This window comes from Caretta caretta, chromosome 16 (genome assembly GCF_965140235.1).
Source record: "Caretta caretta isolate rCarCar2 chromosome 16, rCarCar1.hap1, whole genome shotgun sequence".
NCBI classification, from domain to species: domain Eukaryota; kingdom Metazoa; phylum Chordata; order Testudines; family Cheloniidae; genus Caretta; species Caretta caretta.
The window spans coordinates 8,658,512-8,685,038 of NC_134221.1; the positions used below are offsets into that span (position 1 = coordinate 8,658,512).

General features: G+C 42.5%; 1 protein-coding gene across 1 annotated transcript; it reads right to left on the minus strand.

The window, feature by feature from the left end:
• Positions 1-2,882: 2,882 nt before the first annotated feature.
• TNFSF8 (TNF superfamily member 8) lies at positions 2,883-25,655 on the minus strand. Its single transcript, XM_048822785.2, has 4 exons — positions 25,289-25,655; positions 16,935-16,980; positions 4,669-4,737; positions 2,883-4,155 (listed from the first exon to the last, which is right to left on the minus strand). Exons 1-4 carry the CDS (start codon positions 25,481-25,483, stop codon positions 3,695-3,697), a joined length of 771 nt encoding a protein of 256 aa, XP_048678742.1. The 5' UTR covers positions 25,484-25,655; the 3' UTR covers positions 2,883-3,694.
• Positions 25,656-26,527: the final 872 nt, after the last annotated feature.

Below are 26,527 nucleotides of genomic sequence, written 5' to 3' on the forward strand. Positions count from 1 at the left end.
CCAAGATTGTTCTGTCTTTTGAGGGAACCTCAGAGAAGGTACATCCAGAACTTGTGGATTTGAGAGACAATGAGAAGAGCAAAAGAGGAAAATCTCCTGATTCCAAAGAGCTCTAGAGGTCTTTGGGAGTCTTGCTTAAGTAAGGACTGCAGGGTTGGGCTTCCACCCTTACTGAAGGAACTTTACATAACCAGTGTGTCCTGGGACTAAGACCAACCTAATTAATACAGGAGAACAACCACCTTCTGAAAAGTGGCCTTCGTTGAGAATTTGGTCTTCGGCAACCCGTGAAGTCTAGGCCTGTGGAATTATTTGTCCTCCAAAGGCTGTTGCCACGGACCTTGCTGAAAAGGCATGATGTAGTTCAAAGAACTGAAATGGGTTTTCTTATTCTATAAACATGGCCAAAAACAAGGAGAAGAGAGGGGGCGGGGCAGAAGATGAAATAGTAAAGTGGTTTGGAATCGGCAATGAAGTGTGGAGTCTGATGCCTGGCCCGGGGCTTTGTTTTAATGAAAGCCGTTTGACACACATTTAGCTGATGGTCTGACTTTCTGGCTATAATTTATGCTTATTTCTTGGATGTGGCATGGTAAGGGCAAGATTGTTCTATCCTGCCATCGTGCAAAGCCAGGGACTGATCGGTCTAGTTCCACTCTTCCATTATTTCCTCCACTTGCTGAAAGAATAGTGACATATCGTCCTATGCAGGGGGATTTTTTTTTTTTTAAAAAAAAGAGCTATTTTCCCCTTCAAATTCAAAGCCTTTTTTGGTGTCGGTGCTGCTCCTGAATTCACATTGGCTGAGATATCAACTCTTGTTAAAGGTTCCTAAGAGGGACGAGCCTCTTTAACCTTTGTTGGGTTCTACTCATATGACACACAAGTGCAGGCTGATGCTGGATAGAAAGCCATTCAGAGACCAGTATAGATTTTTAAGAGCAGAGGGATGATTTGATTCTACCAAGGGTCTGAATGGGTAGAGCTAGGTGAATGCTGCAAAAAATATATGCCTTTAAATAAAAAACATGGTTTTGTTTCCACAGTATCTGTGGTCCCTTTCACTCATTTTTTGCAAGTGTGTGTATGTGTGTGAAATATTTTTCACATGCATGGTCACCAAAACAGAATGATCTAAAACAGTGGTTCTCAAACTTTTTTTTTCTGCGGACCAGTTGAAAATTGCTGAGGGTCTCAGGGGACCACTTAATGATCTTTACAAATGTTGTTTGTACTGTTAGCTAACTACTGTAAAGCACTTTGTAGAAAAAAAACCCTTAATAATAATTAATGTTTTTTTTTTGTTCTACAAATAAAAGCACACAACTCATATTTTAATACCAATAGTCTTACCTTTCTAATGCAATGGATGTGCCCTCTCTTCCCCTCTGCAGCAGCCCCCGAGCTGGGACTGTGAAGGGTGGCGGGGGTCTCTCCCTTTCTTTCCCAGTGCAGTAGCCCCCCGAGCTGGGGCTGGGAAGGAGGGCCGTCTCTCCCCGGCTGCTACAGCCCTGGCTCTGGGGAAATTTGCCTCTTTCTCTGGCCACCACAGCCTTGCACATCCCAAATTCCTCCCACCCCCTCTTCTCACCCCACTGCCCCCCCACCTACCCCCTAATCCCCCCAAGGCCATCACTTCACCTTACATGTACGTCTTCTCCAGGGTCCAGGCTCCTAATTAGTGGAGACGCCTGCACATCTCCACTAATTGGGTGGGTGGCCCTTTATTCTCTCATGTGTGGCCGCCCAGGCATGCACTTTAGAGGGAACTATCGACGGACCATCTGAATGGAGCTCGCGGACCACTGGTGGTCCACGGACCACAGTTTGAGAACCTCTGATCTAAAAGATATACTCTAGTTCAAACAGAAATTATTTTGGAGGAGTTCTATAGCCTGCAAGACTAGATCACCACACTGGTCCCTTCTGCCCTTGGAATCTATGACTTATGTAATTATGTTCCCCCCACCCACCCACCCCCCCCACATTTTTGTGTGACTATGTATTTGCACAGATGAAGTGGATGTGTTTTGAAAGCTCTTTGTGCATTTTGAAATCATCTGACCAGGGAGCAGAAACCATACCATGTGACTTGGGTGACCAGTCACATGGCACAAATAATGAATTATTAATATTACAGATATTCTGAATGTGCTCACACAAGCCATTAATCAGAAAAACCTGAATGACAAAACCCATAGTAAAAACTGTAGTCTGTTTAGGGGAAATTCACAAAGACACAAGGGAGCTAAATCCAGTGAAAAACTCCACTGTGAACAGTTCACCCAGCTCCAGTCATGTGGCTAAAACAAAATATAGGTACTCATGAAAAATCTTTATATCAGTAGGCTTTTGATGGTGAAAAGAGAGTATGATCTAGTGCTTGCTTTCTTAATTTTACATTTTCTGCGGTCACCAGTAGTACAGGAATTACATTTTAATTAAACATGATTGTGAAGCTGGAATTTCACGTAAAACTCTGATTTACTGTACTATAGATAAATAACTTCATAACTTTAGAGTATGGTCCTCTCCTGTCACATCCTCCATCCTCTACACTCAGAAGTAACAGATGCAAGGTCAAACCAAAAGCACAGTGCAGCCCTGATCCAAATGCCAGATCTCGATGGTGGCCCATATCAAAACTCCAGATGCAAACATTCCCAAATATGGGTGCTCAAATCCAGAGCTCAATCTAAAATGTCACAAAATGGCAGGTGTTTAGTGCAGTGTGGGCCATTCCTTCCTCCTCTGAGCCCCCTAAAAGCAAATGTTTATATGCATGTATGCTGTGGTGACATTCAGATTACATTTAAAACTTGACTTCACAAAGCACTTCAACATATACTGTAAGGGACAAGCCTGTTACATGGCATATGGACTAGATTATTATTTTTACTTTTAATATTTGTATTATGCATGTACCTAGAGGTCCCAATTGAGATCAGCATCCCATTGTGCTGGGCACTGTACAAATACATAGTCCCTGCCCCAGAGAGCTTACAATTTAAATACGAAAGATGGACCAATGGTGAAACACCTTGTGCAAAGCCACCCTGCAGGTCAGTAGCAGAATAGGGAACAGAACCCAAGTCTCAGTCCAGTGCCCTAACTGCTGGGCCACATTGCCTCTCATGACCTAACTTCTTCCCACCTCTGCTTTCAACGATGCTGCCCACAGGCTATCTCACAGATTTACAGCTGCTTGCTCTAGTTGTAAAGAAAGCATCAGTAATCAGCTTTGACTGCTAGTTTTTGGAAAAAACTAGCTCAAAGTACTATCGTGTATAATTCCAAAATCCTCAGATGACAAGAGGTTCCATTCCCCCCAGACTAGTTATGCTTGCCCAGCTGCTTCTGTAAGTGGAAGATATCAGATATCTGATCATTTTCAGCATGGAAAGTTCTTCTCCTAATTTGGTTGTTTTTGTTTTGAGGCACCATTGTCATGACTGCGAGTCACTTGCTGGCCTCGTTCCTGACGGACAGTCTTCTGGCATCACAGGCAATCCCACTTTCGGCCAAAGCAGAGTGTTTTCCTATGTTTGTTGGGTGAATGTTTTATTGTGTTTTAGATTTCTCTTTTGGACGCTTGGAAAGTTCCTTATTTCCCCTTAGGATGAGGTAATGTATGTCAACTAAGACCAGGTATTGTCCAGCAGAGGCATTGTCATTGAAGGTAGGTTACTTTGAGCTACAGGGAGCAGTCAGTGCACTCCTTACTTTTATCACTGTACCTGAGGACTGCAAGAACATTGTCATTGGGAAAGAAATCTAAATCCAAATATTTGTACTGCTTAGTTTCTACTGATATCCAGTCATTTGCATCTAGGTTCACCAGATGGAGTATGGAGAGCTCCTGAAATATCCTGTTAGAGTCTGCAACTGATGCACACTGCTTGAATACTGTTTGCCTGTTGGTGGTGGGACAGTGTGTGAGTAACGTTTGCCTGTTGGTGGCGTTATTCACAAGAAGCTCCACCTGTAGGTCGATTGTGTTTCTTGAGAAGTTGGTTAGATGAAAGTGCAAGTTGCAGTAGACCAAGTACAAGCCTGGCGTCTGGATCACCGGGTCTCCGTTGCTGTTGTACGTGATGTCTTGGAGAATACGATTTTTAGTCCACTTCAGTTTTGGACTATTTATTGGCTTTGACACTAGAAAGAAAAGGAGAATGAGCAAATACAATATACCAATACGGTGTATATTCTATTTAAACACACAAATGAGAGCTTGCTGGACTTATTTGCTGGTAAATGGTAGCCATGTATTCTGTCATTCTCCTATAGGAGACAACAACCACTGTCCTAGGCCCACTAGGCTTTAGGCTGAGAATTTTGAACACCTCTCTTCCCAACTTAAACCTCTCCTCCCAACTTAAACACAAGCAGATGTAGTCAAAATGTTGTCAGGAACATGTGGTGGGAAATAGTGGGCACAAAGACATTCGTTCATTCAATTTTTGTTTTCATCATTTAAAAACAAAATATTTGGTTGCTGAAAACTTAAAAAAAATAAATAATTTTCCCCACAAAACCAGTACTATTTTCATGAAAATATCCACTTAGTCAAAAGGCCATTTTCCAGCAAAATTTTTTTTATGGAAAATCTTCAGCCAGTTTGAGATATAGGCTCCCATAAACTTGAATTAGCTGGACTCATTCACTGACCTGTCATGTATGCCGCCGCTTTCTTAAATGAAGCATTCTGTAGGGTTGTTAAAACATCTAAATCATTCCCTGGAGGAAACAAAAGATAAATAACCATTGCAGTTTCATTTCCATTAGAGGGTTTGCTACCAGTATTCTTTTGCAGTGATTCTCCAACCCACACCATCATGAACCGTTCCCCATCCCAAGTAAAAAGACTAAGTCCCATGGTTCTCAACGCAGCATAATCCTATTCTAGCTTCATTTCATTTTTTAATGAATGGAGAAAATTCATTCCTGGTTTAACTTTACTGAAGTCAGGGAAGACTTTAGCTCGGTATTGCTTTAAATTCATTCTGCTGACACCCAGATGGAATACTTGTCAGCTGAGGATGCCAATAAAAGACAACAGAGAAAGAACTTGAAAATAAACCAAATATTATCCCAGAAATTAATTTGCTGGGAGTTAATAAATCAATGTTCTGGAAACATAATTGTCCCTATATTAATACATTTTGCAATAATTGTCCCTATTGTACTGCAAATGACTTAGCCGAAGTACCATTTTCAGAAGAGATTTTGGTGTCTATGGGCATGTCTGCACTTGCCATTTAAAGCGCAAAAAGTCCCTTTTTGTGCGCAAAAACTGTGGGAGCATCTATACTTGCCAGTGACTTTTTGCAGTGAAGTCAGAAGTTTCACCGCAAAAAGAAAACCACCTCCACGAGAGGCGTACAGCTCTTACCGATGATGTTTTTGCACTGACGGGCATGTGAAGACCCGTTTTTCCTGTTTACAGTGCTTTTAGCCTCCACAGAATATCCCACAGTGCCTAGGTGACCACTCTGACCAGCAGCTTTGCTGCTCTGAGGCCAGGTAAACAGACGTCCGCCCCTCCCCGTGTAAAGCCCCGGAACTTTGAAACTCCCCTTCCTGTTGTCTTGGCAAGTGCTCACTTATCCTCTGGCCAGGTGACAATGGCTGCTCCATGGAGCAAAGGATCCCCTGCTTGGAGGAATGCTGAGTTACTGGAGCTGTTTGGGGACAGGCGGCTGTGCAGGGACCCAGGATGCCCCGCCATCACCCCACACTTCCCACAAGACAAGACCTACCCTCAAAATGGAGAGATAGCTGCCCTAGAGCACTGCTCTCATCAGCAAAGGAAGTGCTGCAAATGTGAACACGATCTGACGCCGGTGGAAGTCAGTGAGAACACAAACCAGTGCTTTTTTTTCACCTGTTCCCCATCACCGGTGAAACTGACAGCGCAAAAACTCTGCAAGTGTAGACATAGCCTAAGCCTTATTAACTTTCTAAATAACACCTGACCACACACAGATTTCGTATCAGTATAACTATCTCATTTAGTAAAAAGAAAAGGAGGACTTGTGGCACCTTAGAGACTAACCAATTTATTAGAGCATAAGCTTTCGTGTGCTACAGCTCACTTCATCGGATGCATACTCACGAAAGCTTATGCTCTAATAAATTGGTTAGTCTCTAAGGTGCCACAAGTCCTCCTTTTCTTTTTACGGATACAGACTAACATGGCTGCTACTCTGAAACCTATCTCATTTAGGGGTATTATTTTTTTACTGATATCATTATACTGGTGCAAGCCTTCGGACCCAGTTACGCTGGTCTAAAGGTGACATACACTGGTACCCCTTCTTCCCCATCCCGTATGGGGATAAGTTATAAGAGTATAAGCACGTTTAACCACCCTAGCGAGTTTCATTGCTTTAACCAGACCAATGTAGTTAAAGCGGTACAGCTTTCTAGGGTAGACAAAGCCTTGCTTTTGAAAAGGGGATTTAGGCTCACACGGGCACTTTTGACAATTTTACCCTATTTCTTTATAATTAGAGAAATGTTAAGATGTTCATGGGAGTTTGATGACCCTCTAGACCTGAAGGCCACAGGTTACTTCATACAAGACAATTTGATTTTTGTATACGTTTCTTCCTGCATAACAATAGTGAAAGAGGAATTGGTACGCACAATGCAAGCACCTTCGGTCAATCCAGGAACTGAAGCTGGGGAGGAATGGGGTATGGGGAAAGCCAGTAAAACCCAACAAAAGATGCTTGAGATGTTTTCCATTAGCTCTTCAGACTCCGTTGCCATCCTTGAGCCTGGAACTACTATTTGCTCATTGTCATGCCCTAAATCACTGCCCTATCAGCATAATCAAGCTGTAGACAGAGGACAGAAGGACTGTATAAAGAGGACTTTAAATTTTTTTAGTGGTTCAGGAACTCTTGCAAACTCCCTAAATGTTATGAAACAATTGACCCTTTTATATACCATCTCGGAGGTTTTATTTCCATTACGCACAAATGCATTTCCCCCACATCCTTTTCTCTGATGATGAGGCAATAAGAAATGGCTGATTTGCAAGCGTGAAGCTGAGCGACTCAAATTATGCAATGGAGAGGTGATCTCATGCATACTGCGTGTGAACCATAGACTGCAGTGAGTAGGGCACTGTACTTCTGTAGCTGCTTTACCGTTGCTCAAAAGCAGGAGAACAGGTCCCCCTACTGGGCAAAAATAGTGCAGCATAGCTGAATTCTGTCAATACAAAAGGGAGTGAATTTCACATTCTACCACAGTGTGGATGCAGATGTTTGTAAGCCAGACCTCCTCCCTTCTTAACCAACGATCCTGTCAGCTCTTACCCTCTTGCTCACCTGTCCCCCAATTCTCCTTCTTTTATTGATTACTGCAACAGCCTTCTCCAATGTAATCTTACCCCGCTCCTATCCATTCAGAATGCTGCTGCAAAGACCATTTTCCTAGCCCGTTGCTTTGAGCATGTCACACTTCTCTTTGAATCACTCGACTGGCTCCCTCTTCTCTAGCGTGTCAAATAAAAGGTACTTTTCTTCACTTCCAAAGCCCTTCACAACCTTGCTCCATCCTACCTATCATCTCTCCTTCACTGTCAATGCTTGCCTCCAGTCTACCTATGCTACCACCCTCCACTGCCCACTGTTTCAATTTTCAAACAAGCACCTTCAGGCTTTCTCCCACACTGCCCCTCACGCTTGGGCATTGCTCTCCGTTAACATCTACAAAGCTACCTCATTTAGCCACCTTCAAATCTCCCCTTTGCTGTGATGCCAACAAAAAACCTTGACACAGTTCAGCTGCTGGTGTGCTGACTGCCAATTCTGTCTCATTGTTTCCCTGCACTCATCCCCTCTAAATATAGCTATTTGTTGCCTCTTGTATTATACTGGGATTGTAAACTCTTGGGGAAGGGAATGTCTTTTGTTCTGTATTTGTATAATCCCTAGCACAGTGGGACCTTGCTCCGTGACTGGGTCTCCCTTGCACTATGGTAGCACAAACAATAAATAGTAATAATAACCATTACTTTGTGATTAAGACAGAAAGATCTTGCATCTCTTGTGTTTCCCCCCCTCCGCCCCCGCTCCATAGTTTCCCTGACTGTTTTGGCTATAAACTAGGTGTTATAAACTAGAGCACACGGTCCAGGAAATATATTTCAGTGCACAACTAATCATTTCCTCCAGATGGATGAATGCTACTTTCACATAGTACATGAAAGCCCCATTGACTAAGTCACATAGAATTACACAGGGCATAAGTAAAATCTGTGACCTGTAATCCAGATGCGGAGAGTGTGTTGTCTAGTGGCTAAAACAGGAGAACAGAAGTCAGGATTCATGGGTTCTGTACCTGGATCTGACACTACAGGGCCAAATTCTCCAGGTGTAAATGGGCTTTAATGAGCTGTGTCATTTTATACCAGCAAAGAATTTGGCCCAAGATATACAGCCAAATGCAAGTCACTTACACCTTTCTATGCCTCAATTTCTCCTTCTGTTAAACTGGAATAATACTTATCAACCTCACAGGGTTCTTACGAAGCCTTGTTAATGATAGGGCCAACTTCTGCTGTCAAAGCACATCAGTAGTAAATCTGGAGTAACGCCACTGGGATCAGTAGAGTTACTCATTTACACCATGTAAATGAGAACAAACTGTGGCCTGTGTGTAAAACTAGTTAAGATTTTCAGATAAAATTTGCTATAAAAGTGTAAGAAAAGAGATCCTAATGTCTAGGTCTCAAGAACATCGGCTTAGGCTGACTTTGATGTCAGAAGGTAGAGGTTGCCTGTCATTGGGGAGGGCAAACAGGGGAGCAGTTGAGCAGCTATAGATAATCCTACTGGCTGGCCATTTGTAATGTTGCAATCTTTGTACGCATACCACCAAACCATTGGCCAGGCAGGTAACGAACACAGGAATGAATTAAATTAGATAACACTAAACATATGACCGAGGCTGGGATTTTCAAAAGGGCCAAAGGTAGGTGACTGTTGCACACAAAAAGTCCATGACAGTGGGTCCTTTATTGTTGAAAATCCCAGTCAAAGAAAGACCAAAGCACAGTCTTAATCACATTGCTTCATGCACGACTGGAAATTGCCCAGATACTACAGTGATGAGAATAGAATAGAATAGAATAGAATAGAATAGAATAGAATAGAATAGAAAGCTTTATGACTATCCTAGATACTTAAAACCTGCATCATGATGAAAAATAGGATTTGGTAATATACATTCATAGCCCTGGACCCTAAAAACTTCATCTGTCCTACAGGAGGGTAGAGTCTGATTTTGGGGGTGGGAGTTTAACAGAAACTCAGTGTTAGTGAGTGGAATTTACCCTTCAGATCAGAAAAGCCCCTGTAGCATTTAAAGCTCCAGCACTCCAAGCTCTATTGATCAAGCAAAGAATGCTGCCTTGAAATAAAGAGCATGATTGAGCAAAGAGCTGAGTACCTCACTAGATAACTTCAGGCGATTCAAGGCATCTCCCATGATCAGCTCTGAGCTGAAGTGACTGTACCTGGCCTTTGTAAACCTGAACTTGCTTTCATTGACGTCAGTAAGTTTTAATAGCATTTATTTGGTGACATCAGCTGTGTTTCTGAGAAAACCAAGCATGGAAAAAAAAAGTCTGGTTGTAAAGAAGCATTTCCTGAGCTCAAGCTGCCACTGGGGCTGCTTATAACCATTTTTCAGTTTTGCTTTTCTAGTTAGTTATTCTGATCGCAATTGGCCCAGTGCAAATCAAAGGAGTTCCATGAGCGTAAAATTAGTGTGAGTGTGTTCAGAAGCACAGGAAGATCCGTGTGTGCAGGGCTTAATTCTCTTACGTACAATGATGTAAATCAGGAGTAATGCCACTGAAGTCGGTTGGGTTACATCAGTTTTAAACCACAGTAAGTACGAGGAAAACCAGGGCCAGACTCTGGAAACAAGGGTAAGGGAATCTTTGCTGGCTGCATTTTTGTCCCCTGAGATGTGTGGTACCTGAAGGTCACATATGGTGCAAACTTGAGAAGAGTCTGACAGTGGGAGAGAAGCCCTAGAGGGAAGGTGTGTAGACTTATTCTGTCCTGAAGATGCTACTTATGTCATGAGACTCTCAACATTTGTATGCCATTGCCATGGATGCTGGGAGTAAGTTACATGTGGCTCCCAAAGGAACCTATCTTGAGGGATGCGGTATCTGCATGCTGAAAGACAGGAGACAGTAACAGCTCACACAAGCCTAGTGTATCTCCTTGGGGTCCAGATCAAGGGAGGCTCCCTGTCTGATGCGACCAGTAGAGCTTGCTATGTCTATGGAACATGCGTCTCAGGTGGGCTACAGCCACATCTGCAGTAACATTGAGAACATGACTCAGATTCCACCAGTCATGCAAGAAGGCGGGTGTCTATAACAGGTACATAATGTTATTCAGTGGACTGTAGCTTCAGGACAGGAAGAATCTGAAGGCTATACACATGCATCTGGTCTTTCTGTCTCATACACACAGAACATGAAAAGAAAAGGAGTACTTGTGGCACCTTAGAGACTAACCAATTTATTTGAGCATAAGCTTACGTGAGCTACAGCTCACTTCATCGATGCATCTAAGGTGCCACAAGTACTCCTTTTCTTTTTGCGAATACAGACTAACACGGCTGTTACTCTGAAACACAGAACATGGTGAATCCAGCCACCAGATGGAGCACTCTGGCAACAGGATCAAGGAGTAAACAGGAGAAGATGCTTAGACAGGATGTCTTGGCAGATGAAGTTTACCCTGATTAGGTAGTCGCCCCATTTCAATGAAATTCTCCTGCACATGGTGGAGCATCAGGTTTAGTTGGAGCTGAGGGAGCTGAAGATTTGTGATTCTTATGGAATTATTTAGGAGGTTCATAAAATGTGGTCAGCTTATTTGAAGTATAATTTGAACCAAAATGATTCTACAGGTCTGATTCAAATAATACTACAAATTTCTAGCTAAACAGCTGCCTGTGAAGAGACCCCTGTAGCTAGGCAGCCACAACCTGAGTGATCTATTTTTGGGATCCAGTACACAGTGTATCTGCTTTTCAGCTAGACCCTCTCTCTTCTCTGGCTGTTCCTCTCCATCTCCTAAGGGGATGGTGAACCCACTAGCCATCACCTACAGCCCCCAACTCAAACCTCTCCAAAGGATCATCAAGGATCTACAACCTATCCTGAAGGACGATTCCTCACTCTTACAGACCTTGGGAGACAGGCCAGTCCTTGCTTACAGACAGCCCCCCAACCTGAAACAAATACTCACCAGCAACTACAAACCACACAACAAAAACACTAACCCAGAAACCAAACCCTGCAACAAATCCAGTGCCAACTCTGTCCACATATCTATTAAAGGGACACCATCATAGGACCTAAGCACATGAGCCACACCATCAGGGGCTCGTTCACTTGCACATCTACCAATGTGATATATGCCATCATGTGCCAGCAACGTGCCCTCTGCCATGTACATTGGCCAAACCAGACAGTCTCTACGCAAAAGAATAAATGGGTACAAATCTGACATCAAGAATTATAACATTCAAAAACCAGTAGGAGAACACTTCAATCTCCCTGGTCACTCAATAACAGACTTAAAAGTGGCCATTCTTCAACAACAAAACTTCAAAAACAGACTTCAACAAGAAACTGCAGAACTGGAATTAATTTGCAAACTGCACACCATCAAATTAGGCCTCAATAAAGTCTGGGAGTGGATGGGTCACTACAAAAACTAATTTCTCCCCACTGATACTCACACCTTCTTGTCAACTGTTTGAAATGGGCCACCTTGATTACATTGGCCTCATTAGCACTACAAAAGTGATTTCCACCCCTTCTTGTCAACTGTTGAGAACAGTCCACTTCCACCTTAATTGAATTGCTCATTAGCACTGACCCCCAACTTGGTAAGGCAACACCCATCTTTTCATATGCTGTGTATTTATACCTCCCTACTGTATTTTCCACTCCATGCATCTGATGAAGTGGGTTTTAGCCCACAAAAGCTTATGCCCAAATAAATTTGTTAGTCTTTAAGGTGCCACAAGGACTCCTCGTTGTTTTTGCTGATACAGACTAACACAGCTACCTCTCTGAAACCTGTCACCAATAATGTTTGAGTCACACGTCCAAACCCACTATTGTTTAAGTTGCCTTTGAAATTAGGCAAAACGAGTTCACCCATCTCTAGCAAATATCTGCTTAGCTATCTGAGAGTATTTTAATTAAACCAGTAGGTTTGCTTTTGTATCCTGCCGCCAGCTGCAAGACACGGCACCCGCTGCTGCTGTCAGATCCTAGGGGATCTTACAAGCTGAGCAGAGCTCTTCAGCATGACCTTCGTGTACTGCTTTCACTAGGGCACCGTCGTGGAGGAAAGCAGGTAGCATGGTTGAGAGAATGGGAGTTCTAGTCCCAGCTCTGCTAATAGCCTGCTGAGTGTCCTTGTCACTTCATCAGCCTCTGTTTCCCCTCCCACCTTTTTGTCTGTCCTGTCTTTAGGGCAGGAACTGCCTTTTATTATGTGCCGGCAAGGTACCTAGCACAATAGGGCCCTGATCTCTAGGCTCTTTTGTAATACAAATAATCATAACGAACTAGAGATGGTGGCAAAATTTCCAGTGGAACAATTTTTTGTTGGAAAATGCTGACTTGGCGGAATCGATACGTTCCATTGATTCTGTCAAAACTTTCACCAGAAACTAAGCTGGCTGGGGCAGGCTGTCTGCCTGGTTTCCTGCTATCTGAACTGCTTGCCCAAGTCCCCTGGCTCCTCAGCATCACAGCTGGTGGGACCTCTTGTATATCACAGGCTATTAAAAAATGTATTGAACCAAGCAGCTTGGGTTAGACTAAAACGTCTCTTACACAAAAGCATCCAGTCTTGATTTCAAGATCTCAGGAGATGGAGACTCCATCACTTCCCTTGGTAGTTTGTTCCAGTCGTTAATCACCCTCACTACAAGCAAGAGGTGGTTTATTTCTAATTTTAATTTGTCTGGCTTTAACTTCCGGCAACTTGTTCATGTTATGCCAGACATATTGCATTGGTGGTCAGGTAGGGAAGCCTGGTTTAGAAGTAAACTGAAGGACCTGATTAGCATTTGCAAGCCCAGACTTGCCACCACCCACTTTTTCTCCTAAAAGGAAACAGAGGAAGAAACAAAAAATGGTTTCTATAATTGGGGACTAGGAAGCTCTCAGAGGGCAATACCAAACCTGTCTGTGAATCTCCATACTAAAGTCACAGCAAGGTAGCCTTCTCCTCCCCACATTACATATACAAATCTACTGACTGTAACTTGCAAAGACAGGTCAGTAAAGTTGCAGTCTTTCCATATCTCTCAGTCCAGACAGACTCCTTAGAAATTGACTATCATCATATGACCGGATTCTGCTTTCACTTACATTATTTTTGCCCCAGTGTAACTCCAGAGTCTTCAGTGGAGTTGTACTGGATTTACTCTGGTGTAAGAGAGACCAGATTCAAACCCATAAGATGAAATTGTGCTCTTAGTTCTTTTGGTATAAATCTGGAATTACTCCACTGACTCTAAGTTTATTCTGATTTACTCTGGCATAATAAAGATCAAAATATGTCCTGCAGTGTCTTATCACTCAGCTCCTAATGAATTTCAATATCTTACTTCCAGGCAAACAATGAAGTATCTCCTGGTATACCCCGGGGTCAATGAGAGCAGAGTTTAGTGCCATGACTTCATGATCCAGAGAAGAACAAGAGAAGTCAGCAAGCTGGAGACATAGAACTTGAAGGGGAATGACAGATGGAGAGGTTTGTGGAGCCCTGATAGGTAACTCTCACCAAACAGCTTCTGACAGGCAGAAATCACTTGTTAAGCAAAATGGTCAATGCATGCCAAGAACCGTGGAAGGGATTTCACAACTGCAGAGACTACATTTCAGGAAAGATTTATTTTATGGTAATCTTAATTTTTTCCCTCTGTTGCTTGTGCCATTCCACCGAATATCGAAAAGAGATTTATCAATGCTTCAGTGGCGCTTTTTCAAATAAACATTTAATTAGCTGGCAAAGCATGCCTCTAAATTAGATGCCATTAGACTATTTCAAACCTATCCCCAGAGGATTGACAGCTGAGTAAGGAATATGTACACCTGAATAAATTTGCTGTTAAGTACCCATTGGCATTTAGTTAATAATATGCAATAGTATGTAAACTCTAAATGAAACATGAGATAAAAATATAATGCATGTTTTTAGTATCACTCAATCAACTCTGGAAAGTAGCATATGTCTATCCCACTGTGAATTTGCCTGATGATACATTTTTTAATTACTTGATAATTTGCTATTTTTCCACCTGCCTCTTTCAGGACACAGAGGGGTAGAATTAAGGTTGCACTGAAAACCAAAAATCTGGCATTTCCTAACTTTTGAATGCTTGACTTTACAACCTAACTAACTTTCTCTGAATGTAGCTTTTTGTATATAGAATGTATATTTACATGAAGGCCACTTTACACCAACTGAGTCATGGAAAGGGGCCTCAAAGTGCACACAAATCCCACTTTGAGTATGTCTACACTGCAGCTAGGAGCAAATGAAATGACAGCTTGTAAGCACCCTGAGAGTGCACATTCCTTCTGTCTGACATTCCCCTGGTTATTCGAGCTGAGAGAGAGAGCAATTGGCAGGAGCTGGCTGGGAAGGAATGAAGGTTTCAGTGTGTTTATTTAGAATCATAGAATTGTAGGACTTGAAGGGAACTCGAGAGGTCATCTAGTCCAGTCCCCTGCACTCATGGCAGGACTAAGTATTATCTAGACCATCCCTGACAGGTGTTTGGAGATTTTTAAGAGCAGATAAGACAATGATGGAGATTCCACAACCTCCCTAGGCAATTTATTCCAGTGCTTAATCACCCTGACAGGAATTTTTTCCTAATGTGGAACCTAAACTACCCTTCCTGCAATTTAAGCCCATTGCTTCTTGTCCTATCCTCAGAGGTTTACAAGAACAATTTATCTGTTTCCTCCTTTTATGTACTTGAAAACTGTTATGCCCCCCTCTCAGTCGTCTCTTCTCCAGACTAAGCAAACCCATTTTTTTCAAACTTCCCTCATAGGTCATGTTTTCTAGACCTTTCATTATTTTTGTTGCGCTTCTCTGGACTTTCTCCAATTTGTCCACATCCTTCCTGAAATGTGGTGTCAGAACTGGACACAAGACACTGGTTGAGGCCTAATCAACATGGAATAGAGCAGATGAATTACTTCTTGTGTCTTGCTTACAACACTCCTGCTAATACAAGAATAAGTGAGCAATCTACCTTGCACCACAGAGAATTGTATTGTACCATTAGCTTTGGATTAAATATACATTAATTGATCGCCAATTTCGTTGCACCTGGTTTTCATCAATTACTCTGTCTATGGTAAGCATCCACTACTGCAGCTCCCTCTGCCTCTTACTAATTAGGGCTAAAGCCTCAGATGGCTGTAAATCAGCATCACTCCAATGATGTCAGTGAGGCCATGTCAACTTACAATTGCCAAGGCTCTGGTCCTCTGAGTGTCTCTTTTAGTCCCTATCTTCACACTGCCAGTGTCTGCTTTTCCTTCTCTTGGTGTAAAGATTAGAAATGGTCCAAACTTGGCTGATGATGTTTTGCAAATCTTCGGAGGGCATTTGTAAAGCTTACTCAGGTTCTGGTATCAACCTCAATTACTATGGTGTAAAGCCAGGGTAGCTTCCCTGAAGCCATTACTCTGGATTGGTACTCGGGTGACTGAGAGCAGAATCTGAACTTCAAGGATCTAATCTTCTCTTTACCCAAACCTGGTTGTGTAAATTAAAATCTTGGGTTATTTCCAGAGAGATTCAATTTGAAAACAATAAGAAGTGATGAGACATTTATGCTGTCAGGAAGCTTGTGATGGTATAGTTGGCATGTGACGGCAGTTTGGTATGCTGGAAAGCGTATGAACTTGGACAGACATTGCTCTGAGTTACCTCTCTGTAAATGCTGAGTAAGACAAACGCTGATCTCGTAATTAAGGTACTGGACTGGCACTCAGGAGTTCCTGGTTAAACTCTTGACTTTGCCACATGCTTTCTGTGTGATCTTGGGCTAGCCAATATAAATTCTCATGCCTCAGTTTCCCCACATGTAAAATGATAATGGTAATGATGCTTTCCTTCTTCTTGGAGGTGGAGATAAATTCATTAATATTTGTGAGATGCTGAAATACTTGGTGATGAGGACCATATAAGCAGATGGATAATTGCAATGAAACCAACAATTACTCCAGTTTTATGATGGTTTAAGTGACAGCAGACTCTTGGCCCACTGTATACACTATTCTCATTAGAATTGTCTCCCCCTCTGTGATCTGTTTTCCCCCACATATTTCTCCCTCTGCCTCTCTTGATGCCCCATTTTTCACCAGCCTCCCGCCTACCTCCACCTCAACTCTCCTTCTTTCTTGCATCCTCTCTGAAGCAGAATGTGAACCCAGTACTGTTTGAAGTCATATCAAACCCATGAAACCATGGTGTCCCAGTGGTTTTGACGAGAGTGACAATGACCCATCCCTAATAAAAACAGGGTAAAATGTGTTTCTGCATGCAGGAATGCAGGACTGAGCCATCCAAGTGCTGCCATATAATCAGATTAATGTTCACATCCTCTGGCAAAAAACACACTGTACCAAAGACAAGAAATGCTTGTTATTTGCTGAGCTGTGCACTGGTTTCCGGATGTACCGAGTAACTTATAAGCTTTTTCCACTGGCTTGGCTTTTACAACAAGAGGAGACTTTGGGTAAGTGATTAAGAGTTGTGCAAACAGCTTTTCGTCACCCCTGGGTGGCATTTGCATTATAAACCAGGCAAATTATATTGATAGTCAGTTACAGGCCTTACCTTTTCTGCTTGCATGTGTAATGCCATCCTCTGGGGGAGCCAGGCCCTGAAAGAAAAGTAAGGAAGCCGATATTTATTCTAGGCCCTATGAATATTTGTGTTCAAGGTACAGAGTGGTTTTAAGATATGTTCTATTACATTCTGTCCCTGAAGAGTGAAATTCAATCTGAGCAGCAGACCAGCACAAGGCCTTATCCATCACTTGTGTCCCGTGGTGTCCTACAAGCAAGAGGTGGTTTATTTCTCATTTTAATTTGTCTATCCTCCAATTCTGGCTGTGACTAGAACCAGAAGTGCTGAAATGACAGGCAAAAGGATCTTCGTTCAGTGGCCACAAGGCAGAAATACCTGAAAATGTCAAGGGAACATACTTGACAGTGGGCTAAAGTCTGGTGAGTCCTGCGATGGTTAGGTGGAAAGAGGGAAGAAAGGTTGAGAGTAAAAGGCATTACTTGGTCTGATGTTCTGTAAATCTGTCTGAGGCACAAGGATCAGCCTTGTTATCCCTTCCACTCCTTCAACTCCTGAGGTGCTAGTCCTAAGTGTCCATGAATATTTTTAATATAACACCTTGGCCAACTCTGCCTGTGACCCCCTTCTGTGACTGACCCACAGATCAGCTGCTACAGCTATCATCTAAGGCACTTCCTCTTTTAGTCCAAATGGTAGAAGTTTGTACGACGCAGCTAGAGATCTATTTAGGTACTTATATGACCCTTGTTACTGTAACATCTGAGGGCCAGATCCCCAAAGGTATTTAGGTGCCTAACACCCTAAGGAAACTAGTGGGAGTTAGGTGCCTAAATGCCTCTGACGATCTTGGCCTAAGTGACTTTCAGCCATTAAAGGATTTTACCTTCTAAGGATCCCCATGCGGTAGGGAAAAAATGCTATCTCCATTTTACAGAGGGAGACCAGAGGCATGGGGTAGAATGGCTGACTTGGCCAAGATCACTAAGGGAAGCTGTAGCTGAGCTGGGAATTAAAGACAAGTCTCCTGTACTTCAATCCAGGGCCCTAGCCATTAGACCGTCTTTCCCACCATGGGACCCCACAACCAAGGACTCAGGGCATTACATCTCAATGCAATATACCTGGTTCTAAAAAGAGGTGGGCACATTTTGCCCTGTGAAGAAGGAACTTTGCATCTACAATTACATTTCACATGGGCTGTTAATCACAGGTAACTCACGCGATTAACTCAAAAAAATTAACTGCGATTTAAAAAATTAATTGTGATTAATCGCAGTGTTAAACAATGGAATATCAGTTGAAATGTATTAAATATTTTGGGATGTTTTTCTACATTTTCAAATATATTGATTTCTGTTACAACACAGAATACAAAATGCACAGAACTCACTTTATATTATTATTTTTTATTTGAAATATTTGCACTGTAAAAATGATAAAAGAAATAGTATTTTTGAGGTTTCACCTCATACAGGTACTGTAGTGCAATCTCTTTATTGTGCAAGTGTAACTTACAAATGTAGATTTTTTGTTTGTTCCATAACTGCACTCAAAAACAAAACAATGTAAAACTTTAAAGCCTACAAGTCCACTCAGTCCTACTTCAGCCAGTCTTCAGTCTTCAGCAACCTGTAGTCGCTCAGACAAACAAGTTTGTTTACATTTACGGGAGATAATGCTGCCTGCTTCTTATTTACAATGTCACCTGAAAGTGAGAACAGGTGTTTGCATGGCACTTTGTAGCCGGCGTGGCAAGGTATTTACATGCCAGATATGCTAAATATTCATATGCCCCTTCATGCTTCGGCCACCATTCCAGAGGACATGCTTCCATGCTGATGACGCTCGTTAAAATAATAATGTGTTAATTAAATTTGTGACTGAACTCCTTGGGGGAGAATTGCAAGTCTCCTGCTCTGTTTTACCCACATTCTGCCATATATTTCATGGTATAGCCATCTTGGATGCTGACCCAGCACATTAGTGTTCATTTTAAGAACACTTTCACAGCAGATTTGACAAAACACAAAGAAGGTACCAATGTGAGATTTCTAAAGATAGCTACAGCACTCAATGCAAGATTTAAGAATCTGAAATGCCTTCCAAAATCTGAGAGTGATGAAGTGCGGAGAATTCTTTCAGATGTCTTAAAAGAGGAACACTCCGATGTGGAAACTACAGAACCCAAACCACCAAAAAAGAAAATCAACCTTCTGCTGGCGGCAGCTGACTCAGATGATGAAAATGAACCTGTGTTGGTTCACTCTGCTTTAGATTGTTATCAAGCAGAACCTGTCATCAGCATGGACGCATGTCCCCTGGAATGGTGGTTGAAGCATGATGGGACATGATTCTTTAGCGAATCTAGCATGTAAATAACTTGTGATGCCGACCGACTACAAGAGTGCCATGCGAACACCTGTTCTCACTTTCAGGTGACATTGTAAACAAGATGTAAACAAGCATTATCTCCAGCAAATTGTAACCAAACTTGTTTGAGCGATTGGCTGAAGTAGGACTGAGTGGACTTATAGGCTCTAAAGTTTTACATTGTTTCATTTTTGAATGCAGTTATTTATTGTACATAATTCTACATTTGTAAGTTCAACTTTCATGATAAAGGGATTGCACTACAGTACTTGTACTAGGTGAATTGAAATATACTATTTTGTTTTTTACAGTGCAAATATTTGTAATAAAAATAAATATAAAGTGAGCACTGTACACTTTGTATTCTGTGTTGTAACTGAAATTAATATGTTTGAAAATGTAGAAAACATCCAAAAATATTTAAATAAATGGTATTCTATTATTGTTTAACAGTGCGATTAATCCCTATTCATTTTTTTAATCGCGTGATTAATTTTTTTAATCATTTCACTAAATGGAATCAGGCGATGGTTGTTTATAAAGGAGTGTTTTGCAAAGCAATTGAGCCATTAGTGTTCGAGCGAGGCATTCACCTTTCAAACCTTCCTCTGCGATAGAGGTTAGGAGAAAAAATATATAAATCTGACGACTTGTAGTTTGCTATGCAGATGGGGGGACTTGAGGGAAATTAAAATGCACTAATGTGTCGCATTCCTGCTTGGAAAGTCTCAGAATGGATGGAAAATAACAGAAACTAATGCATCTTATTTCAAGAATAATTGAGTAGACACCCAAATAAAACTTTAGTGCTTGCTTCTAAGGGGGGGGGGTGCGTTTCCTTTCCCACAGCAAGAAGATTCAGTTTAATGCTCTAATTTGAAATGTAAAGCATTCCCCTCTAGGTGCTCAAAGAGATGAAAGTGTATTGTACAGGCCTGGGAAAAATTCATTATAAATCTGCAATGGCAGTGCGTGCGGGTGATGAATGGTCTCAATCATCACAAGCAGAATGATTTGCGTTTGCTTCATCAGAGAAAATGATAATCATGTGCCAGGGAAAAATCAGCTTTTAAAAAGTGCTTTTATAAAAAACCTTCCCAAACCAAATCAGCCTGGTGTCTCACTTGTCATCTAATCAAAATCATCTTGATAAATGGCTCTTGCAGACCCCGCTCCCTGGGAGAAAAACTGCAAAGGTCTCATATCCCCTGACTGGAAAGGAATGATACCCATAATAATTAAACAACTACGCAATAACAAACAACGAGGTATGAGGATTACTGTTGCATCAGATGCCACGACATGCCCTGCAGAAGATATGAGTAGGGATGGATGAATGGGCTTGGAAAAAAGAAGTACTCTTTCACCAGATTCTATGCCTCTTTCTAAAACTGAATTTGAATACAGAGCCAAATTCAGCTACTATAAGTAGGTGTTACTTAGTTGACTTCAGTGCACTTGCACTGGCATGAGCCTGTTCTGAAACTTTCTTTCTTTCCGTTCAGATAACATTTTTCAGCCACTTGTGGGTATCTCAACATCCAGACTCCAACCAGAACCTACAACACTGAGCGGTCACCAAAATCTCCATTCCCGTCTGGGCCCACACGTGGAGAGAAAAACTGTTATTATGAGCAATTTAGCCTAGATTTTGCAGACCCAAGTGGTTTGAATTCAGTAGTTGGGATAAGATTCAGATAAGCATCCTGACTTACAGGTGTTGTAGTCAACCTGACTCCAAATTCCCTGGGGTGAAATCCTGAGCATTTGAACGTAGTGGGAGGGTTTGCTATTGCCTTAGTTGAAGCCTTGAATTCACCCCCAACCATTTGAGATTCACCCTTGACTTGAGAGGATACAGGCTGAGTATCTTTAGCTGCCTTAGGATTGAAAGTCCATTTTACCTGCATTCATTGAAGTGTGGGATTGTTCTTACAAAATCCATATAGAGGCACTTAACTAACATAGTGCTATACAAACACATCAGGGCAGCATCCTTAGTTCAGGAGTTTTGGGGTGCTGAGCCTACACCACTCTTATGCACTTCAGCCAGAGCCATGCATGTTCAGCTGCTCTGAAAATGGGGCTCCGGGAGCGAAATCTTGGACCTATCAAAATCAATGGGAGTTTTGCCCTAGGATGTCACCCTACTTAAACCATCTATTATTAAAACAACAGTTCCCCATTTTTCTGCCTTTTAAGAGGTGCAAGAATATGAAGACAGAAAAAATTAATGACTGAGTCCCAGCCATTACAGCTAGCCCCTATATTCCCACAGGGCCTATAATCAGCTACCTAATTCTTAATCTTTGTATTTGCTTGTTACAGCAGAGGCTGTAAAATGTACATCCCAGTTGCACCAGCATCATAATCCTTCATACTTTTCATCTGTGGACCTCAAAGTGGGTGAGCATCATTACTTTCATTTTACAGATGGGGAAACTGAGGCAGCGGCAATTTAAGCAGCTTGCCCAAACTCTCACACAGTCAAAGGAAGAACTGGGAATAATGATCCACATCTCCTGGCTCAAGCCTCACACTTGAGCTGACAAGGGGCATCATTACAAATGCAGGTGTAACTACAAGGAATGATTTTAGTATTGGTGAACGGTACCAGGCTCACAGCCTGGGACCATGAAGGATACTGTTTAACCATAGAAAGGTTACAGCATGGGTTCGAGCGGAGGGGGTCTTGCTCCTATCAAGATGCCTTAGTCCTGTTCTGCAGGGTTCTATTTTAGTAGGTGGCTCATTTTCCATGGTATTCAGTTCTTGCTGTCTCTGCCACGTTTGCCCACTAGGGGGCATTCTTTAATGCAAATTGCAACATTTCCACCTAGGAAATGGAGTGAAATTTTTAGAAGTCATGTTATCCAGTGTTCTAAACAGCCATCGGATAGGAATTACTTCTGGACATTACTGAGCCGGGCTGGATTCCAGCTGGTGAAATTGTTCTAGAATTTTAACCATAACAGGTTTGAAAACTAGATCATTCCGTATAATTACTGGGCACGTACGTATACAATTTTACGTTATTGCTGGAATAGGGCTGAATGGCTCTGGGGAAAAAACCCCAAATCCTATCAGGTTGGAAACATGAGCATGTAGAAACCCCTGAAGTGTCATGTCCCGGTGTGTAGTTATGATGGCTGGTAAAATACAAGCTTAGGGATGAATAGGGGGTCTACTATTGCCACGTTCACGGCAACATTTTGCTACAACCAGGTAACTTAAGGTTGGTGCTCCATAATAATTATTGTTTACAACACACCCTCTGCCCCAGTGTGCTTCACTGAGGAAATACATACAGCAACAATGAAATGCAGACACCTCTGATGTGCAGGACATCAGCCTCACACAGCTGCAATGAGAAAGAGAAATTTGGTCCAAGGTCCCCCATGGCAAACCCTTCTGCTTTTATGAAAAACAAGGTCTCACATAAAAGGCGAGATACAGTAAATGGGAAGATGCTCGATGTATCTCTAGCAGAAGCATGAAGAATTGAGTTGGCTGTATCCCAATACACAGTTCCAAGGAGTCTAAACTTACACTGCTAAGCCTTTGCCGCTAGAGAAGTGGGTGTGAGGAAGATTTTTTTGCTGCGCTATGAAACGAACTAGGACGGATTATTATTTAATAACATTTGTATTAGATCCAGAGGGATGACTGGATTTATGGGTGGTTGTTTATTGTGATCTTCCATGTTGTATAATCCATGTCCGGGGTATCTTGATTTCAGGTCTGCAGAGTTTCTCTGCTTTTTTATCGAATTTCACCCTATGTAAGGTCCTTAATCGTGAACCATTTTTTTTTAGTGGAAATTTGTTAAGAGGGAGATTTTCAACAGCACAAATGAGGGATAGGCAGCCAACTTCCATTGATGGTCAATAGGCATTGGCTACCTAACTTCCCTGTGTGCTTTGGAAATCGCCCATCAATCCAGCTGAAAAAGACACTTTCGAGACAATCAAAACAGCCCCTGGGTCTGATCCAACGCCATGGTTGGGTACAGTGTGTCACAGGACTGAGCCCTATGAGCCATGTGGTTCCAATGATGAGACCTTCCGAAAAACACTTGCATTGTGGGGTGCATTAAGAAAGCACCTAGACTAGAGGATCCCCTAACTCAACAGCAACAAACATAGCTCTCGGAGGAGTTCCTGCCCCATCTTACACTGAGCGGGGGCATGACGGCGGATGCATGTTCCAAATGAGAACCGCATCCCACTGTGGAACTGCTCCTGGGGTGTCACAGTTCATCATTTGGGCTTGAAGGTTAGTCACTTCCCCATTGAAGGAGAGTAAAGGGACCATAGGGAGAAGATTTAGGCATGTGAGTTCTTCAGCGTCTTGAAAGCAAGACCAGGAGACACATTCCTTACTCCCTAATTCCCCCATGCAGAACAAAATTGCAGCATGATTCTCTGTATCACACACCTGAGCTATCAGCTTGCTGCTTTCTCCTTTTGCAAGCTCTGTTTCCAAAATGAGCAACCTTAATCCTTCATTATCGTTCCTCTGGCATTCAGTGTGACAGCATTTATCCTGATGCAGCACTAATTCAGTGTCAAATTTAGTGTTAATAAGTATCACTGGAACCAACATTATGTGGGATCTATGCAGTAATTAATGAAACCATTATTTTAGGTGTTTCCTTAATGTCGCACTAGTTGATTATTATGTTAAACTACGTGAGTCTCATTCTGACATTGCTTACACTGGTTTTATCATAGTGTAACAACCTTGATTTCAATTAGGTGACTCCTTATTTACAATGATGTAACAGAGAGATGAATTAGGCCCTGAGGTTTCATTTTTAGGTAAATTCCAGATAGTTCCACACAGACTTGATTTAGTAATTCAAGAGAAAAGAACATGATGGGTAGCATTTTTCAACTCAACTTTCTCCCATAAAGCTGGGTCTTTAGCTTCTGTAGCTTTCCTTCTAACAGGTGCAGTGATGCATCTTTAGCACTTGGATTTATAATAAGATTTCCAACCCCACTGTGTGAAAGCCTGGCTCCACTGAAGATAATGGCAAAACTCTCGCTGATTTCAATAGCTTCAAGATTTTATCCACTATGTGCATAATCAGCTGTACAGAGAAATATAGCCCCATCGCCCAATCCTGATATACACCATTGGCTCCCCGTTCATTCCAAGATCCAGCTCAGAGCTCTCCTCTTTTATTTTAAAATACTCCACAGGCTTGTTGACAACCTACCTCAGAGTTCCCCATTTTTCTTGCTCCTTATCTGCAGTTAGCACTGCCCTGCTCGCTTGTTCCTTCCCCCAAACTTGACACTCAGTTCAAGAGCCTTATCCTCTGCAGCTCGTGCTAGTTTGGAATGGCTTCTCTGCATCCCTCTACCTCGATGACCTCTCCATTGCTTTCCAAAGCTAATCTGAAAACATCTATCCTCCATGTCTCTCTCCGTCCATTAATGAGCTTGAAATCTGCATGCTTGCAGGAATGTACTATGCAATGCCTTTGAAGCATTACTTCCCCCCGGCCCTTGCAAACTACCATTCCTTGCAAATACATGGTGTCATACACAGTGGTTCCTTCTATCACATCAATCAATAAAGCATTTTGGCAAAGCATCACAGCACTATAAGAATTGCTATGCTGGCTCAGACCGCAGGTCCCCCTAGCCCCGTGTCCTGCCTCTGATGGTAGCCAGAACCAGATGCATCGGAGGAAAGTATAAGAACCAAGCAGTAAAAACCTGCCCTCTATAAAGGTCTCATTCTAGCCTTTCCTGATGGATTATGTCCTGGAGCATGAAGTTTTCTATTTCTCTTGTGTGGAAGATATTGTGCACAAGAAATCAGTATTGTACTGAGAGAAAATAAATAATTTCCTTATAACATCTCTCTCTTTCTCTGTTTTGCCTTTATCCTAATCTACATTTTTTTGTGGGCCAGTGACTGAATCTCCAGTTGCAAGGACCTTCTTAGAGAGCAGGAGTAAAAAAGAGACTGAAGGAGAAAAGCTGTCAGTGACTTACCTTCCTCTGAACGATTAGGACCATGACGGTTGCTAGAGCAAAGACGAGGCACACCGTGAGGGAAGCTGTGGTGAAATAGAAGTATCTCTTGTTAGTGGCACGGAGCCTCCTTGGAACACCGGCTTCAGTCATGTTCATGGCTGCTTCATGAGAATCATTCACCGGGAAAAATGTTTGCTCTGGCGAGGAGCACATTCTTATATAGCCCTCAGCTCACCACTCCGTATCTCCCCTTGATCAGCTTCTCATTCACAGCCCATCTCTGTTCCTAGCAGGATTTTCCCCCTTCATCCTGGGCTCATGTGACCTGGAAAAAAAGCTTCATCATTTGTGGTACGAAGAAAAAGGGACCCGGGGGCGTGAGGCAGGATGCAGCCGTGAAGAGGGGAAGGAGCTTCATGTTCTTGATCAGGGATTTCGTGAAGGCAGCCGCTCATACTGCACCGGTTTCTGATGTCAGAAGGTGAATGGTAACCAAGGTTGGTCCGTCCCCCCCCTCCCCTTCCACCCTCTTTCTGTGAAACTGAGTGCAAGGCAAATGCTGTTTCACTTCCTACTCAACTGCAGGGACAGTTCAGTACAGTAAATCACCCCAGCTGGCATCCTCCTGTTTCACAGTGTAGTTCCTGCTCATTCTTAGTCAAGTGTTATAGGACTGCAAGCTCCTTGTCTCTTTTCGAGATCCGGGTCCAGGTGTGATTGAGCCGACACGCGTTTGGTGACCATCCGTCCTGACAGTCATGATTTGGAAACATTGGGTGGGATTTTCATAAGTGGCTACATGACTTAGGAACACAAGCCCCATTGAAAGTTAGTGGGACTCAGGGTCCTAAATCACTTTGGGCATGTCTACACTGCACTTGGAAGTGTGGCTCCCAGCCTGGAGAGACAGACCCACACTAGCTCTGCCTGAGCGAGCATGCTAAAAATAGCAGGGTGGCATGGGTGGCACAGCAGATTCAGAGCTGAAAAGACCTTGCAATGGCCTGACAGCAGCAATTATGCTGGGAGGGAGTGCTGGATGGACTCCTTTCCTGGTGGAATTCAGAGAAATAGCTCAGGTAGGAAGATGGCTGCCTAGAAAAGAAGGGTAGTTTTGTGGTGAATGAAGTAGGCTGAGTCTCAGCAAAACCAGTTTTGTTTCCAGTGAGCTGTCGCACACCACACAGTCCATCTGTGCCTCAGTTATCCAGCTGTGAAATGGGGACAATAATGCCTTTTTACTAAACTGTCTATTTA